Source organism: Geospiza fortis, unplaced genomic scaffold, assembly GCF_000277835.1.
Source record: "Geospiza fortis unplaced genomic scaffold, GeoFor_1.0 scaffold106, whole genome shotgun sequence".
NCBI lineage: Eukaryota > Metazoa > Chordata > Aves > Passeriformes > Thraupidae > Geospiza > Geospiza fortis.
In genome coordinates, this window is record NW_005054377.1 from 2,254,167 (window position 1) to 2,272,990 (window position 18,824).

Below are 18,824 nucleotides of genomic sequence, written 5' to 3' on the forward strand. Positions count from 1 at the left end.
CTCTCCTGCTTAAAAAAAAAAGGCTTTCAGAAGTCTTAAGAGTTTGGCCCTTTGAAAAGTGTGAATAGTTGTAAATTCAGCATTTTTTTATGAAATGTAAAACTGTTCCCATTGCCTGAAGTGAAAATACTTCTGATGAGAAGTCCACAAGAATAATGCCTCCTACCAGATATCCTTTCAAGAGAATGCCAGTTGTCCCAACAACAGCATCTTGAAAAATTGTGCTATTTGGGGCTTTTTCATCTGTGGAAGATTTACAGAAGGAAATGCCTGAGGTTTTTTCCATTCTGAGAAGTCAAAGGGACAGAAAATCACATTATGGAGACAGAGCCAAAGACAAGGACATTTGACTTAATGATCTTGGAGGTCTTTTCCAACCTCCATGATTCTGTGACATTGAAAGCAATGAAGCAGCGACATCTTGAGGAAATCCCTGCTCACTCAACCCTTTGGTGGCATTCCAGGAGTTATGGAATAAGGGAACCTACGTTCTTGTCTTTCTTATTGATCCATTGTCTTATCTCAGTATATCTCCTGTTTATATATTTTAAAATTCACCTTGAAAGAACCCTTAAAGGAGTTCAACTACTTTTTATGAATTATAAGTCACATAAGGCCATTCGTACAGATTCAAGCCTTTTTTCCAGCCCTCCATCCCCTCTGTCCATCTCACCATGGGGAATCAAGAGAAGACTAAGCAAGGAGTTAAAGATCCTGATGACCAGTCCTGATGGCTCAGCTTAGGCTCCCCACAGCCAGGTGTTTCAACAGAATCAACGAAAAAACATCACTGACACAGCAAAGCAAGTTCAGTGAGAGCCATCAGGGTGGTGGGGGAGTTGGAAATGGGAGATGTGAAGAGAGATGGGGAGAAATTGGGATTATTCTATTCGAGGAAGAACGTATAGAGGGATCTTATCCCCCCTAACAGTTCCTTGCCTTTCCAAAGAGGTTTTGGGACCAGAAAAATTGATATCCTGACATGAAGCCACATCTGGGGTGCCCACTATTCCTGTCAGCTTTGCATACATAGGATAAGGGAAAGTTGAAGTGATACTTTGAAGAACCACAACTTTGAAGATACTTTGAATCCTCATCCAGCAAGGAAAGACCACTCTGCCATGGCTCATCCATTGCCCTTCTGAAGGGATTTGGGGTACAGAGTTATGGAGTGGGAGGGCAAAAGGAAATGTGCAGGAGATGCTGATCTCACATCCCCACAGAGGGGACATTCTGACCCCGGTGTGATTTGAACACACAGCCTTCTGATCTGGAGTCAGACGCGCTGCCATTGCGCCACAAGGTCAGGGGTGAAACAATTTCTGCTCAAATGTCATCCTGGAATTTGGGGCATTTTTGAGGAAATGGGAATTTTGTTTCACCTGGCAGAGGAGTGGCACCATCTTTTCCTGCCTTGCCTTGGTATACAAAATATTCTAGATATTTAGAATATCTAAATGAGGTACTTCAGAGGAAGAAGGCCAAAAATGGCCACTGCCCAGAGCAGCCCTGCAGAGCCTCTCCCAGGAGAAACACTCCTGGATGTGGTGTCTCCAGAGGGATAGGAAAAATGGAGGCCCAGTTTTGGAACCCTGGTTACTAAGGATTTTAGACTTTCTATGCTATCAGGCACTGACCCCCCAAGAGAACACTGCATTTGACCTGAGGCTGTGGAGAAAACTTCCAGAATTGAATGATAGAACTGGGATTATGGATGTGGAGTTTGAATAGAAGTGTGTAATATCACATAGTAGAAAACTTAGAGTTTAAGGTTTTAGAATATAGTAATATATATAAAACAAGATATAGGTTTTAGAGCAGAAGCTAGCCCTTCTTCACCTTCTTCTTTGTAGGTTTGAGTAGTATTGTGTAATTAGAAAAAAAATCTGTATTGTGATCCACAAGTAGTTAGTTATTAAGTCAAAAATAAAAATAATTTAAATGTAATTTTTAGTTAAATAATTTATCCTTAAAAAACCTTATAGAGAGATAAGACTCCATTTTCAGTTTGTCAAAATAAAATACTGTAGAACCCACAGTCTGTAAAACTATAATATAGATAAGAACTAATAAACATCTGAGTCCAAACACGAAATTCCATCTCGCATTTAATCCCAACCTTAACAAAAAAGAAGCAAAAACTTCACAGCCCAGCACCTCCCTGAGGACTGAAGCCCCATTCACCTGGAAGATGCATGGATATCAAACCCATGATTCACAGGGCACAGGCCATAACCGAAGTGCAGTACACAGCAGGGAAGTGTGGTGGGTGTCTGCTGCACTTTGCCTCATGAGGAAGCTGAATGGAGTGAAAGCTTTCTCTGAAAAGAGGAAAAAGCTTCACAACTGCAGGCTCAGTCACTCCTGGGGGACTTGGACTTATCTCCATGTGATATTTCACCACCTGGAACATCAGTGTGGGGTGGTACAGTCAGTCCAGAGGACTCCTGGAGTGTTTAAGGACAATGGTTCAGTGTAATGTGATGAAAACAGAGGTTTCTGATGAATGCCATGAGGAGTTTTTCTCAAGAAAAGAATAAAAAGGAAGTCTGGTCCATCCCACCTCAAAGGCCATGTTCCTGAAATGAAGGAAGGATGTGATGATGGCTGGAGACAGGGACCATGGACTTCCCAAGGGCAGAACACTCTGGGATGATACAATTCCTTCCTCGATGGCCAAATGGACACTGAGGAACATCATTTATCTTGGCTTTGGTTTCACCTCTGACAAGGTCTCCCAGACATGTCCCTGCAGCAGGACATGCACACAGAGCAGCTGAGCTCATTCCAAAAGCAAAGCAAAGGGCCACAACCAGGCACTGAGTGGGTTGGGATCAGGGGCTGGGGGTCCAGGGGACCCTTCACTGCTGGATGCTGAGCTGGCTGTGCTTTGGGGTCTCTGTGGTGGGAGCAGAGGCTGCTCCACAGAAGGAAGGACATGGCCAGCCTGGCAGGGATGTGGGGGTCACCAAGGGACAGGGCCAGTGGCGCAATGGACAACGCGCCTGACTACGGATCAGGAGATTGCAGGTTCGACTCCTGCCTGGCTCAACACTTTTAGCCCACGGAAATTCCTCCTGCTCCCTTCTTTCTGACCACCTTCCTTCTCCTGCCCACCATCCATCCTCCCTCAAGCTCCTCATGTCCTGTCCCACACTCCAGAAGGGGCAGGGATGGAGTCCACACCAGAGCCAGGGGCACCACAGCAAATCCCACAGCGGAATGCAGGTGCCTCCTGGAAATACAGGTGCTTCCAAAACTCCTGTCCCACAACCAGGACAGAGCCAGCACTCCCAGGATGTCCTGGCACCTCGTGTGTCCTGGTCCCAGCCCCCTCCGAAGCTCACACTGGTCCTGCTGCCCTCTGTCAGGGCCTTGCCAAGTTCTGCTCTGGAAGCAGTGCCCTGCTCACAGCTTTGATGTCACAAAATGATGTTCCTGAGATGGTGGTGTTGGAGAGATGGGAGAAAAGTCTGGAAGGTTAAGGACCTCTGGAAGACAGCTGTCCCTTGTCACCTCCACCACCAGTTTCAGGGTGATCCAGGCAGGGCTTAAACCTGCAGACTCCTGATCCATAGTTAGGCGTGTTCATTGAGAAACTGGCCCCAGCGTCTGATCCCACCTGCTCTCCTCACTTCAGGACCACCTGGATTTATTGGTGGTTAAAGGGAAGTGGTAGGACCTCACCTTGCTCCCGCCTGCCCATCCCATGTCAGCCTTGCCCTCCTCACCTGTGGTCCCACCGGTTCCACCACCCAGGAGAGGAGGTGCCCGTACTGAGCTCCAGGCTCAGCTCAGCTGCTCTGGAGGGTTGGAGGGCACATCCTGCCTTCCTATGGGATGTGTAGTTAAACTTCCCAGGCCTTATAGAACTGTCTGGAGCTGTGGTGCCCAGTGGAGGGGAAAGCTTAGCCCAAGGCCACCTCCACTTGCTCCAGCCTGGTGACAGAGGGATGGACAGCTGAGCTGTAGCAAGATTTTGCTTGATGGCCAATTGGTCTGGGCTGCCCTGCACATGGACACCTTCAACCTTCCTCGCCCAAGCCACAGACACAGTGAAGGTACAAAACAGTGATGACAGGACCATGAGTGTGCAAATATGGGATGAAGCAACAAAAGAACATGGAAATGGGAATTTTACATCAAATAACAGTGATTCGTGTTGGAAATGACACGTGGTGGTCTCCAGTCCAGACTTCTGCTTAATTGATGACATGCAGATCAGAACTGCATGCTCAGGCTCTGAATACCTCCAAGGATGTAGAGGCCACAGGCTCTCTGAGCTTCTCTCTTGGTGATTTACCATCTCACAGAGAATTTTTTTCGCCAGTATGTCCAGTCAGAGCCTGCCCTGATGCGAGGGAAGTTTTGCTGTGCAGGAAGGGACAACACCGGACAGAGGCAGGGCACCATGGGGAAAGACGTCCCCTGACACCATCAATGTGACAGCCAGGCTGTGGGCAGGAAAATTGCGAGCCAGGCAGGAGTCGAACCTGCAATCTCCTGATCCGTAGTCAGGCGCGTTGTCCATTGCGCCACTGGCCCGGCCCTCCTGGAGCTCTAGGTGGGCTTTGTGACTGAATTAATCAAGTATAGGAAAAGCAGATTTTAGGACATCCCTGAGAAGCAGGCGATCTAATCCCCCCTCAGAGCACAACATTCTTTGACATCAGGTTGTAGCCAAATTTTAAATAACTCCAAGGATGGAAACTCCAAAGCTTCTCTGGGACCTTGCCCTACTCTGAGACCATTGCTGTCCCATGCAGAACTTGACAAGGCACTGACAAAGGGCAGCAGGACCAGGGTGAGCCTTGGAAGGGGCTGGGGACCAGGGTACAGGAGGTGCCAGGACATCCTGGGAGTGCTGGCTCTGTCCTGGCTGTGGGACAGCAGTTCTGTAGGCACCTGCATTCCGCTGTGGGATTTGCTGTGGTGCCCCTGGCTCTGGTGTGGACTCCATCCCTGCCCCTTCTGGAGTGTGGGACAGGACATGAGGAGCTTGAGGGAGGATGGATGGTGGGCAGGAGAAGGAAGGTGGTCAGAAAGAAGGGAGCAGGAGGAATTTCTGTGGGCTAAAAGTGTTGAGCCAGGCAGGAGTCGAACCTGCAATCTCCTGATCCGTAGTCAGGCGCGTTGTCCATTGCGCCACTGGCCCTGTCCCTTGGTGACCCCCATGTCCCTGCCAGGCTGGCCATGTCCCTCCTTCTGTGGAGCAGCCTCTGCTCCCACCACAGAGACCCCAAAGCACAGCCAGCTCAGCATCCAGCAGTGAAGGGTCCCCTGGACCCCCAGCCCCTGATCCCAACCCACTCAGTGCCTGGTTGTGGCCCTTTGCTTTGCCTTTGGAATGAGCTCAGCTGCTCTGTGTGCATGTCCTGCTGCAGGGACATGTCTGGGAGACCTTGTCAGAGGTGAAACCAAAGTCAAGATAAATGATGTTCCTCAGTGTCCACTTGACTACCAAAGAAATCATCTCTTCAGAGAAATCTATTATTTTGGTCTAGGCTGGTCTGCATTTGATAAGTTCTTGGCCTTCCAGTCTTTTTCACATCTTTCCTCCTTTTGGGCATGGCTTTCTGAAGGATTGTTTCCATAGTGTTCAGGCAGACCCCGAGCTGTGATGGCCCGGGCTAGAGCTTTCCAGATGGTCTTCCTTAATATTCTTGAAAAAAATCTTTCCATGTTGTTCATCAGAAACTTGTCCCTTTTTCCATAATCCTGCACAGAGTAATTGCTCTTGATTCCCCTCCAGATATCTCCAGATCCTTGGAGATATTCAGTCCCCTGGACTGACCCTACCACCCCATGTTACCCTGCCAGGCAAGCATGTCCAGGTCCTCCAGAAGTGACTGAGCCAGGAGTTAAAAAGTTTCCTGCATTTTCCTGAGGAAGGCATTAACTCCTTCTTGAGGTAAATTATGGCCAATACCCACCACAACACAACCTCCCTGCTTGCATCTCGACCCATAATTTCCATCCAGCACAGCTCCCTGCTCAAAGGAGAGCTCTGGGCATCATGTTGCCCATATAGTCTAGTCCATGTCCCTACACCCTGAGCCCTGTCCCTCTGTCTTGGTTTGAACAGACAGGTGTCTGCTAAGGAAGGCAGGAGCCTCCCTTGAAATGGAAAATGCAAACCCCCTTCCTCTGAATTATTATAATTTTGAAATTAAGGTGTTCTCAGGCAAAGATATGGGAACAGGAGTAACAGTTCTTTACTAGGAAAACTAAAAATACAAATGCAATAGTACAAAAAGAAAACAAACCACTGACAGAGTCAGAATGCAACCTGACACACTGTGGGTGAGGGTGGTGGCAGCAGTCCCATTAAATGGTGGCTGCAGCCCTGCTGCTGCGCCAGGTGTGGTTCTGTTGGAGCAGGGATCCTGGAGAAGGGTAGAGTTTTCCTCTGAAGGTCCAGTGGTGATGTAGATGGGCCTGGTCTTCCTCTGGGAATGCAGTGGAGAAGAAAGCTGCTCCTCTGGGAATCCAGTGCAAAATGCTGCCTGTGGTGTTCCAAACTTCAGATCATATCCAGGTAGGAATGCTTGGCTCCTCCCTCTGGGTGGAGCATCTCCCAAGGGGATGATGGAATTTTATCAGTCCTGCAGGGACACTCAATGACCCATGAACAGAAGAGATGTCCTGGAGGGAAGATTGCTTGTGGAATAGATACAGAAAACTGCCCAATTAACAGAAGATAACTGCCCCACCTCCAACAGATGGAAATAGAATACACACCCCCAGGCTAAGGCACCCTCCCACAGAGCAGCCCCCCAGAAAAGCAGAGGGATGCCAGTGCTGGCCCAGACTGACCCCGGTGTGATTTGAACACACAGCCTTCTGATCTGGAGTCAGACGCGCTGCCCTTGCGCCACGAGGTCAGGGTGGCAGGGTCCTGGGGCCTGGGATTGGCCCCTGGGAATGTCCTTTCCATGGGGACCACCCTGGGGTGTCCCTGCACCCCGGGAGCAGGGCTGTGGCTGTGGAGGGGCAGCCTGAGGGGAGGGTGGCTGCTGAGACCAGCCCAGGCTGCAGGATGGAGGTGTGGGGTGGGATGAGGGGAACTACGGTGTCAGTGAGGGCAGGAACCAGGCTCAGGGATGCTCCAAGGGAGGATGGTGGCTCAGGGGGGAACACAGAACAGCCCAAGGTGGGTTTTGGCTGTGGACTCAGAAATGGTTTTGGCTGTGGACTCAGAAATGGTTGTGGCAGAGCGAAGCACCCATGGGCTCAGGCCACTCACAGCTCCTGATGTCCTGCCCCAGCCACAGCCCTGTGCTGGCTGGGAGTGGCACCTGGAGCTCCTGCAAGGAGGGCAGGATGCTCCCTTGTCCCCTGCCCCACCACTGCAGCTGCCCAGTCCTTTCCTCGTGGCTGCTGAGGGCAAGGCTGCCATGGACAGCTGTGTCAGTAAGGAGGTGAAGCCTTCCTTAGCCCTCTCCATCTCCCTTCCCAGCTTCATTCCCACCCCATGGAGACATGCTGGAGACAGCCTGCTGGGTACCAGGGTGTGTGGAGAGGGGCAATACGGGCAAGGGCTGTGGCCAGCAGTGCAATGGGCAAAGCACCAGGAAACTCCTCCCTGGCTCAGCCTAATCCTGGTAAGAGCAGAGCTCTCAGTATTACTATAGTTACAGAGATTTTTAAAGTTATAGAAATGTTATTAAATTTCATGAGGTTAGAAAACATTAACTTCATAGTTAAACACTTACCCTGAATGTGACTCCCTCCAAAAATTCGATTCCTCTCTAAAATTTGATGCCTGAAACCAAATCCCATCCCTGCTGTCCAAATATATGAATAATCACCATGAATTTTCCCTGTGGATTACCAGTGCTGAAGATGGAACAAAGAGGCATTTCCTCTTTCTTTTACCTTTCCACCTAAGCAAATTCTGCACCACGAGGTCCCTTCCTTCTCCAGCACCTTTTCCCACAAGAGGGAGCCAGGAACCAGCTCATGGGCTCCATGAGCTCTAAGTCAGGCTGGAGATTAATTTTGTTCAGTGAAGAATCCTCCATCCCAAGGCCAGACTGGAAATTCAGCTTGTTTCCTTCCTGGAAATACAGTGGTTTTTCCTCCACAGCACAAAGTTTTTGTCTCTTCAACCCCAATGGTTGCTATTAGATTTTCCCCCATATTTTTCCCTGCTGACCACCCTCAGTGGCACCTCTCCTCATCCATCCCACTCTGTCACTTGCTCCTCACAATGTTGGAAATAAAGTCAGGTTTTCAGCCAGTTCCAGGACCACTTCAGCCCAACTGCAGTCAAATCCTGCTGATTTACATTGCCATAACACAAATCTGGTTAAGCGCTTTGGGACAGCAGATGTTTCCTATAAATTTGGCATCCCAGTTATTATTTTCAGAGCTGTCCCATGACTGAAAACTTCGAAATGAATGAGAAGTCTTCCCTTCTCATAAAGACTCCTTTACTCAAAGGGATGTGAGTCCCAGACCACCTCAGCAAAACCCTCCAGGGATGGGGATTTCGCCACTGCGCTGGGCAGCTGTGCCAGGGCTGGACAGAGCTTTCTGTGAAGGAATTGTTCCTAATTTCCAATCTAAACCTCCCCTGGTGCAATTTGAGGTGATTCCTATTGCTCTGTCCCTTGTTTCTTGGGAGGAGATCCCGACCCACCCCTGGCTGTCCCCTCCTGTCAGGGAGTTGTGCAGAGCCACAGGGTCCCCCCTGAGCCTCCTTTTCTCCAGACTGAGCCCCTTTCCCAGCTCCCTCAGCAGCTTCTCACAAGAGATCCTGAGGCAAGGGGCAGAACTTCCACTGTGTATGAGCATATCTTTTGCGATCCATATAAAACATGTCTCTGACCTGGAATAACCTGGGAAAGTAACCTGGGAAAGGAGGAGAACAAAAAGGAGCAAACAAAGTGCAGAGGTGTCAAAGCAGACTGAGATTGTCCTTGAATTTCAAAGAGTTGGGTTTTTTTCTGGGATAATTTCTGATCCTAATTTGAAGGGCACTGTGACTGTATGAGCACTTGTGGTGTGATAGTAATGACATTCTGGAAACGATGGGGAGGGATTTTGAATGTGGGATTACTGGGCAGTCACTCCTCTTCCTCCAGACTGTTAACACACTTGAGGTTTTAAATTTGTACTTTACCTCCCACGGAAATAAAATTTTAAACAGCAAACACATTTCCAGGCCATCACTACAGAACAAGACTTTTTTTTGTGATTTAAAAAATAATTGCTGAGAAAGCTGAGTGTCTGCTCCTGCCTGACAAAGTACAACAACAGATCCTGAAAGCTGAGATGAATATTTCAGCTAGGATATCTTTGGATTCAGAGGGAACCTGAGCCAGATGAAGGGTTCTTGTTGCAGCCTTTGCTTCATCCCTGTCCCTGGAGTATCTGGAAATGGACACAAACACTTCTCCTTCAGGACTGGATGGCACCTGCAAATTTGCAATGGAAAACAAACAAAGAAAGCAGGGAGGCAGACAGAGAACAATGCACATGGCTGAGGGGGAGGTTTTATTGTTGATATTGGGGCTGCTGGGTCAGAACAACATCAAAAAATACCTTGTACAGAAAGAGGCTGAAGTAAATGATGGAGGGAGAGCCTGAGCTGTCAGCTGCCACCTCCATGTGTCTGCTGGTATCATTCAAACTCTGTACAGACAAATGCTGAGTAAAAATCATTAATCTCACTTGTCACATGCTCTTTGTGCACCTGCAAAGTTGATGGTGCTGCTGGTGATACCTGAAAACTGATAATCTGCACTTCATGTATCATAGAAACATGGAGTGGCAGAAGGGTTTGGGATGAAAGGAATCTGAAAAATCATTTAATTCCATGGACAGGAAGACCTTCCACTAGACCAGACCTTTTTTTTTTTTCTTCACAGCACCTTTCACAGAAAAAATACAACTATTTCATATGCTTGTGTATGGAATGATTATTGTAATTTATTTATTTTTCTTGGGAACAGATGTTGCATCACAGGACAAGCAGTAGGAACAGATATTCTCTGTTGTCCAGAGAAGCCTTGGCTGTCCTTGGATCCCTGGAAGTGTCCAAGGCCAGGCTGGATGGGCTTGGAGTAACCTAGGATAGTGAGAGCTGTCCCTGCCCATGGCAGAGAGTTGGACTGGATGACCTCTAAAGTCCTTTCCAACCCAAACGATTCTATGATTCCATGATGATTCTATGATATTCCAGCTGCCTTCTCTCCCACCAAACAATGGCTAATTTCCTCCAGACAATCCATTACCAACCACATTGACATTTCAAGTTAATGATGCTCTCTGGGTGGTTCCATATTGATAAGGGGCCCTCCCAGTGGTCAGGCGGGCAGGCACAGCTATTTGTCCCCTTGTTTTTTGTGCCCCCGAGCCATTGTTCAGGTTTAGCCACGTGCAGAGGTCAGGCTGTACCTGCTGCCTTCCCCTGCCACCCCTGCCAAGGTTCCCCAGACAGCCCCAGCTGCTCCCACTGCCCTATAAATGCCAGGGTGCTCCCTCCTCCCCTGCCCAAAGGTTCTGGTATTGTGGCCCTGTCTCCAGGCTGCAGCTGAGACCTTCCACCATGAAGCTCTTCTCCTGCCTCATGGCTCTCCTGCTTTTCCTCCTCCAGGCTGTTCCAGGTAAGGGGCAAGCCCCACGCTGGGGTTTGCCTGTGCAGGAGGCACAGCTCGCTCGTGTGGTGGTGCAGAATGTTCTCCTCATCTCCTTTTCTTAGAACAGTTCCCTTTTTCTAAAAGCAGAAGTGAAAAGTTAACCTGTGGGGAGCAGGTGTCACACCAGAACATCCCCACACAAGCTTCTGCCAAGTATTGGGTCTTATGACTCTTTGAAATGTTTTTTGTGGCACTATTGGATGGTGGCACCATGGAAATCACCTCCTCTTCTAACCCCAGGGTTAGAAATTGTCCCCTCTGTGTGGGTAGAAGAGAGCAGAGGTGTTCTCTGGTATTGTTCAGGTTGAACTGCACCACTGACTTCAGCTGTCTGAATATTCTGGTTCCCTTTCCTCAGCCCTTCTGCTGCACTGACTCATCTTCCGATTGTGTCTTTATCCTACCTGTTCTTCTTGCTTAATGAAACTCCTCACCTTGGAGAAGGCTTCCAGAGAAAGAAGGGACTGGGCAAACTGCTTGTTCCTGTTAATTGAGCCAGATCCTGCTTTTGGGGTTTTTTAAAAGCCATAATTTTATCTCCAGGACATGTGATGACCTTGCATGTCCCTTGCATGTCCCTGCAGCACTGCAGTCACAGAACTCAGAAGCAGCCAAGGCTGGTCTGTCCCTTCCCATTATAGCACAAATTGCCAGGATATGTTCAGAAAATTGACATCAACCTCTATGTTTCACTCCAGTTGTACAAAAAACCTTCTTTTAAATGCTCTGAGGTCCTATGAGTTCCTCCAGACTTCTGGGTTTTGGGGGTATTTGTGTCAGATCCCTAACTGGGGTCTGTGGGGTTTCCATGTGCTTAGCAGAAAGATTTTTGAATGTAGAATCTGATGAAGGAATAGAGATGGAAGCAAGTTTTGATATAGAAGAAAAGAATTGCTGAGTCTTACTGGATAACTAAGGAGGCAAAAGTTATGTTAGTCAGAAGGGGTTTTTATGACTTAGAGCAAATCCACCTCAAACAAGAAGATATTTTTACCAAGCAGAAAGAGAGCACAGGCAAACAAGACTGCCAATGTTGCAACTAGAAAAAAGGTCTCGGAATTTTCCACTGCAAGAAAACTGAAAAACAACTTCTAGCTTAAACTGTAATGTACTAACTTTTAGTGATTGGAGAACAGTAACATGAATATGGTAATTATAGTAGTTATGATAGGCTATAGATAATAGTTAAGGTATAGATTGGCTCTACTGTATTAAGATGCTCAGCAAAGAAAAGTACATAATGCAGTGTAACCAAAAGGAAAGTATATAATGCATTGCAACCAAAACCAAAGGGTCTCCAGGCCTGGCTGCAGCTGGAGCTGACAGCTGTAGGCACAGCTCTGTCACCCACCACCCTGGACTGCTGTCACCTCTTGGATGGAATAAACTGCATTTTGAAGAGCCACCTGGAGTCCCACATCCCTCATTTTGGCTCTTACACCCCTGTAGGTCTCGGCTTGCCCAGGGACACCTCGCGTTGTTTGGAATACCACGGCTACTGCTTCCACCTGAAATCCTGCCCGGAGCCCTTCGCTGCCTTCGGGACTTGCTATCGGCGCCGGAGGACCTGCTGTGTTGGTACGTGTGGGAACCCTGCCCTGGAGGGAAAATTCGGAGAGAAATGGCTGAACTCAGCAAAGCAAACTTTGCCTCCAAATCACAGAATCACAAAATGGGTTGGGTTGGATGGGAACTCAAATCCATCATCTCATGGTGAACTCATCCAGTTCCACCCCCTGCCATGGGCAGGGACACCTTCCACTATCCCAGGGTGCTCCAAACCCCATCCAGCCTGCCCTGGACACTTCCAGGCATGGGGTCTAAGCCATCTCTTTCCATGTACAAAGATGGACCTGTGTGTTCCTCCACTGACCCCAGTGTGGAGCCTTTGGGGCTGGCCAAAAGAACCCAAAGCTCTACGTCCAACTGGAGAAATAAAATAAAAGTTTTGGCCCACAGAGAGTATTCTTTCCTTGGTAAATCTTCCTATAATTATCTGTTGGGGGGCTGCTGGCTGCACCCACCCTGCTGGGCTTAATAGGTGCCAACTGACCCTGTTATTTTATCTGAATCTTCCCAGAATTGCTTGTTTTTGGTGCTTCTCAATAGATAATCCTCAGCATAAATCATTCATGAATATATACTTTAGAAACAACTGTGTTAATCCCAAAGTTCCTCTGATCCAGCATCCTGGCCAGAAGTGGATATTTCCTTGCACTCACTCTGTGTGTGTAAAGTGACCACAACCACATAATTACATTTCCTTATATGTTATGTTATGTTATGTTATGTTATGTTATGTTATGTTATGTTATGTTATGTTATGTTATGTTATTCTGGATTTTGTGAAATTGCAGCTCGGGATTTTTAGATTTAGACATCCTTGTGTTTAAAAGTTCTTACTGGATGTTTTTCCCCCAGGTTAGGAATTCCATTTATTTTAAAACCTGATCCCTCATAATTTTATTCAGTGCCACCGACTTGAAATGTAGTCATTCTGCATCCATCTTTTTCACAGGTCTACAATATCTTTCCCTCAGTTAATTCTTTTCCAAGCTGGTGGGTCACAAATTCCTTCTTTTACAGAAGTGCTGTGATAAACCCCAAAGTTCATCTTTGTGTCTTTGCTTTTGGAGACACAGTAAGCAGAATTTCCCAACAATTTTTGTGTATGAGATGGTTTGGATGGCAGTGTCAGGTTTCCTGGTTTGACTCAACCCCTCTGAATTGCAGACACCACATCCAACTTCCACATCTGCCAGGATGAGGGGGGCCATTGTGTGCCCCCAGAAATCAGATGTCTGCAAGAGCAGGAGGGGCTCTGCCCTCGCAGGGGATGGAAGTGCTGCACAGAAGTGTGACAAGGACCTCGTGGGACTGCAGAAAACCATGGGAGTGAGCAGACAAGAAAGCAAACAAACTTTATGCTGTGTTGTAGATGTGTCTGCTGTTCTCAACATGCAAAGTGTGTAATTAACTAGAGGTGACACGTGTCTTTATATAAAGAAGGCAATAAATGATGTATAAACAGGTGTAACAGTCATTTATTTATGGAAAGAGGCAGAATGTCTCTCTATTACACCCACATGCGGAATTGCACAAAAATTTGCTGTTGTATCCTTGGAAACCCCATCCCTTAATCCTTCTTACCAGCCTAATCTTATTTACCAGGTTTGATTTTACACTTGGATGCTTTAGAGGACTGAGGACACTTAATCACAGAATCATTAAGGCTGGAAAAGATCTCCAAGGTCATCGAGTCCAACCTGTGACTGATCCCCACCTTGTCACCCAGCCCAGAGAGCCGAGTGCCACATCCAATCATTCCTTGGACACTTCAGGGAGCAGCTGAGGGAGCTGGGAAAGGGGCTCAGCCTGGAGAAAAGGAGGCTCAGGAGGGACCTTGTGGCTCTGCACAACTCCCCGACAGGAGGGGACAGCCAGGGGGGTCGGGCTCTGCTCCCAGGGAACAGGGACAGGAGGAGAGGAAATGGCCTCAAACTGACAAGGGAGACTCAGATTGGACATCAGGAGGAATTTCTGCATGGAAAGGGTGGTCAGGTATTAAAACAGGGTGCCCAGTGCAGTGATGGAGTCCCCATCTCTGAGGGATTTAAAAGAGAGACAGATGTGGCATTTGAGGACATGATTTAGTGGTGGCTTGGGAGAGCTGGGGAATGGTTGGACTCGATGACCTTGGAGGCCTTTTCCAACCTAAATGACTCTGATTTTAATTACGTTGTTCTGTTTGGGTATTTTTTTTTAGGGAGAAAGGGGCTTTTAATTTTACTCTTTAGCCTGCCAGTTTAAGATGTGTTCACAGAGCAGTTTTATTGCCACAGCTGAAGGGACAGCAAACAGCAGGGCCAGGCAGGGCAGCTGGAATATCACATTTCACAGCCAGCACTGCACACTCACCACAGATTTACCACCATGAGGTGCACTGCTGAACTAACAGCTCTTTCACCAGCACTGTGTGCTCATCACCCTCAGGAATGAAGCCTCCCAAATTCCTTGGAAGCCAAAGCTGGGGAAAAAAAAATAACACCCAGGTTTCAGCTGGACAAAATATTCACACGAGCTCAGATTAAAAATTAATCACTCCCAGCCTGCGTCCTTCTACTCCTTGCAGATCCTCAGGACTCTTCCCTTGCTTCCCTCCTCCCTGTCACTTCCAAGGGACTTTGATGCAGGTGAAGAGCAGAGGATCTCCCTGAGTTTCTTTTTTCCCTGCTGGAATTCTACCAGCTGCCAAGGAGAGGAATCAGGAAAGCCAGTAACCTGTGACTGTGAAAAAAAGTCATCATTGTTTGGAGCAGCAGAGCTGGGTCAGAACGACACAAAACGGTTTCTCAGCAGCAAATGTTACTTTGAGGACTGGAATGTAATTAACTCCTGCCTACTCCTCCCCTCTTCCAGGATGCCATCCAGCATGCCAGCAGCACACAGAGGCTTCTGTGAAATGTCATTCCCAGCCCTGGGATTTTCCAGCAGAGCCAAAGGAATGGGGTTCCTTGTGCTTGTTTTCATATTCATCTCCCTGACCCAGCACGGTAAGACAAGGAAGGCCTGGGGTGGTGAACAGGATATCTGGGAACAGGGATAATCTTTCTTCACTGTGTGATAGCGACTGAGGAAAGGTTTTCTGGGTGAGAGAGTGGGTGAGGTACTTTGGGAAAATTCATTATTTAATCCCTTGGGGGAATACAAAAAATGAGCAGGGAGGAGGCTGTGAAAATGGGGCACATCACTGAGTTAGGGGAAGCCCTAAAGGAGAAGCTCTGTGCTCTGGGAAAATGTTCCTGCCTTTTCTCAGGCTGCAGTTGCCTCCTTGGCAGGGAGAGGACAGCCCCTCTGACCTCCCATGCACGGTCTTTGCCAACATCCTGAGAAAACAACTCCGTGATAAAACATTCCTTGAGGGAGGTTGGCTCAGCAGCTTGGGATTTCTAACATGGATATCTGAACCTGGGATGGGGATCCTGGGTGTGCCCAGGCTGTGTGCTCCCAGTGCTGGCTTGGCTGGCTGGGAACACGGTGCCAGAAGGAACCCCACTAATTTTATCCATGAATTTGCTACTCCCTTGTCCAGGAGGTGCCCATGGACCAGACAGCTGTAACCAGGGAGGGGGCTTGTGCCGAGTGGGAAGCTGTGTTTCTGGGGAATACCTGGCTCAGTTCTGCTTTGAACCCATCATTCTCTGCTGCAAAAATCTGCCACCTGCCACCACAGAGAGCTGAAGGTTTCCAGAGGAGCCACTGCAGCACATGGAGAGCTGCAGGATCCACTGGCACAGCATGAGCAGCTGCTGGGAAGTTTTTGTGGTTTCTGTGGCTGTGGATTCACTCATGGACTCCTGAACACTTTGGTTTTGCTGTAACTTTTTTAGGAAACGCTGTGTGACAAGAAGAAACTGGGGCCACTCATATCTGTGGCCCTTTTGGGACTCTTGATTGTTATCTGACATGCCCAGGCGAAAAAATTGCCTTTCTGCTTTATCTGAAACCAATAAACCTGAGGTTTAACAAAGCAGCAAGTGCCCACCTGTGAGTCAGCAATGCTGCCAGTGGTGGGATGGCACTGAGCAGGAGTGACCACAGCATTCCTCACCTCCCCAGAACACCAGGGGGACTCTGTGCTTTAATTCCCTTCCCAGATGCAATGGGGAAAGTCATCTTGGCATCACTTTTGGTGCAAAAGGCACCTGGTTTGACATAAAGGCGAGTGTGGTCTGTGCTTCTCAGGCAAGATCCACCCCCATCCACTTCTCCTTTCCAGGCTGTGCCAGGTTCTCAAGGCAGTCATGGAATCCCAGAATGGATTGGTACATTAAAGATCATCTCATTGCCATGGGCAGGGACACCTTCCACTATCCCAGGGTGCTCCAAGCCCATCCAGCCTGGCCTTGGACAATTCCAGGGATCCAGGGGCAGCCACAGCTTCTCTGGGCACCCTGTGCCAGGGCCTCACCACCCTCACAGGGAGCAATTTTTTTTTCCCCCTAAATCCCAGGTTTACTTGTTTTAAACATGGTGGGGAGGGGATCTGAAAGCTGCATCCCATTGCCCTGACAGGCTGCCCTCCACCCACAGACTGCATTTCTGATGCAACTCCTTTCCCTTTTGGTCACCCAGCCCCAAGGAAATCAGCCTCTTTGTCCCTCACATCTTTCTTCCTATGAACTCCCTCAGCCTAAATTAATTTTCTGTCCAAATCCCCTCTCAGCCCTTCTGTGTCTTTTCAACACAAAATTTTGACACTTCCCTGCCTTTGTCAGCTCCTGGTCTCCCTTTCCAGGTAAAATATTTCTCTCTGGGTCAATCATTTCTGTGAAAGCAAGGAAACAATGATGTAATGAGAGAGCTATGCCAACCAGCTGAGGCACTGGTCAGACAGAGCCAGGGAAAAGTCTTCTCTGGGAGATGAAATTCTTGTTCTGATGAATCAAACAGGAAAATTCCCACTGACCTCACCAGGGTCAGGCCCCAGTGCCAGAGGAATGACAATTCATTCATCCAAGAGCCTCCATTCACTGATGAGCAGCCCAGCTACTCTCCTCAAGTCATCACTGGGACACCAGTGATGCCAGTGGTCCCCTGGAGATCCCCTGAAGCTGGATGAACCCTCAGGAGAGCCAGATAACCCAGAGCTGGGGAACTGATTCTGAAAAGAGGGACAGGGCTGAATCCAGAGGCAAATTCCTGCCCATGCCCAGCCCATGCCTCTGACGCACGCGGACGAACGAGGACAGCACAGGGAGGCCTTGGGGTCAAGGCACCTCTCCAAATCAAACAGTTTATTTCTCACATTCATCCACAGGGTTCATCGTTCCTGCGCCTCATCTGGGAATGCTCAGCCATCCTGGTTACAGCCTGGTTTCCAAGGAAAGTGAGGAGTGAGCTCTTGCATCTCGCCTTGCACATTTCTCTCATTGTCACTGGGCCCCTGATATGCTTCAGACTTACTGGCCAGTCCACCAAGAAAGGTGGAAAAACTCACTTTATAGGGAATATTGTCCTTCTGGCACTGGTCTGTCCCTCACAGGTATGATCCCACTGTCCCACTGCTGTGTGTTCCCTTGTTTGCTGATCTGGATGGAAATAACCTTAAAAAACACCAAACCACAATCCAACAACAACCAAAAAAATAAACAAAAATCCATCATTATTTCTGCCCAATGAATAAGATGAACTGAATCCCCTTCCAGTCTCACAGAGAGAAAGGAGAGAGAAAGCACCAAGGATAGGGTGGATGGTGGAGAATGGCATTCCCAGACTTTATAAAACTATTTCTTGATGTGGTTTCTTTACCCCTGAACTCACCTGGGGCAAAGCAGCCAGCTCAGCTCAGCTCATGGGGAGTTGTCACTATATGACATGAAACAACACAACACGGACACTGTGCTGTTTTTAAGGTAAAAAAGGGAAGTTTATTTTCTGACTCTAACATTTATAGATTTCCAAAAGTGCCAGTGGATTGGAGGGGGGAAGTGCCACCGCTCCAATGACACTGGACAAACCAACAGTCCATCATATTTCTCCTCCTCCATAAAAGAATGAAAAACAATGAGTTATTTACATAAAGTGTGAGAGGAAGTTCATTACAAGAATGTCAACATCAGAAGGCTGAGAAAGTCTTAAAAAATCAGGGTGACAGGGAGTTGCTTGAACAGCAGCATGAGCTGCTTTGGTGTAAGTGTATGACAGGGAATGCTGCTCAAAATAATTAAACCCTGGTTGGAGTAGCCTGTAACCCTGGGGAGGAGGAAGAATCATAAATTCATCACAGAATCCCAGGATGGTTTGGGTTGGAAGGGACCTTAAAGATCATCCAGTTCCAACACCCTGCCATGGGCAGGTAAAAGCCAAATGAAGAAGGGGGTTTTGGTGGGAAATTCTTGATTGAGCCTTGAACTCCAGCTGTCTGTATCTGATAGAGCTCAGAAAGCTACAAATTGGGGTTCTTTAGCATTACCTCAGCAGACCTATACCTAAAGGAGATGCAAAAATCATCCAGACATCTTGGTATGCCTATTTGGGATCTCTGCAGCCACGCAGACAGCCAAGATAGAGCTCTACCCTCATGCCAGGTCTGTCACCCAGCACAAGCCTCCTGCATAACTGGGGATTTCAGTCCATCAAAGCATGGCATGGATTCCCTCAGCAGGATTTGTTTGC

The 18,824-nt window shown here is 48.1% G+C and overlaps 1 protein-coding gene, 1 long non-coding RNA gene and 5 other non-coding genes across 7 annotated transcripts; 3 read left to right on the forward strand and 4 right to left on the reverse strand.

Annotated features, from left to right (window-relative positions):
* Positions 1-1,234: 1,234 nt before the first annotated feature.
* Positions 1,235-1,306, reverse strand: TRNAW-CCA. The gene has a single exon. It is a non-coding gene; the product is annotated as a tRNA-Trp (tRNA).
* A 1,672-nt stretch (positions 1,307-2,978) lies between these two features.
* Positions 2,979-3,051, forward strand: TRNAR-ACG. The gene has a single exon. It is a non-coding gene; the product is annotated as a tRNA-Arg (tRNA).
* Positions 3,052-4,472: 1,421 nt separating this feature from the next.
* On the reverse strand, positions 4,473-4,545 carry TRNAR-ACG. The gene has a single exon. It is a non-coding gene; the product is annotated as a tRNA-Arg (tRNA).
* Positions 4,546-5,082: 537 nt separating this feature from the next.
* Positions 5,083-5,155, reverse strand: TRNAR-ACG. Its single transcript has one exon. It is a non-coding gene; the product is annotated as a tRNA-Arg (tRNA).
* A 1,657-nt stretch (positions 5,156-6,812) lies between these two features.
* On the reverse strand, positions 6,813-6,884 carry TRNAW-CCA. Its single transcript has one exon. It is a non-coding gene; the product is annotated as a tRNA-Trp (tRNA).
* A 3,671-nt stretch (positions 6,885-10,555) lies between these two features.
* Positions 10,556-13,507, forward strand: LOC102045476 (gallinacin-11-like). Its single transcript, XM_005424949.1, has 3 exons — positions 10,556-10,613; positions 12,096-12,224; positions 13,380-13,507. Exons 1-3 carry the CDS (start codon positions 10,556-10,558, stop codon positions 13,505-13,507), a joined length of 315 nt encoding a protein of 104 aa, XP_005425006.1.
* Positions 13,508-14,808: 1,301 nt separating this feature from the next.
* Positions 14,809-15,877, forward strand: LOC115948335. Its single transcript, XR_004082163.1, has 3 exons — positions 14,809-14,839; positions 15,066-15,199; positions 15,739-15,877. It is a non-coding gene; the product is annotated as an uncharacterized LOC115948335 (long non-coding RNA).
* The last annotated feature ends 2,947 nt before the right edge of the window (positions 15,878-18,824 follow it).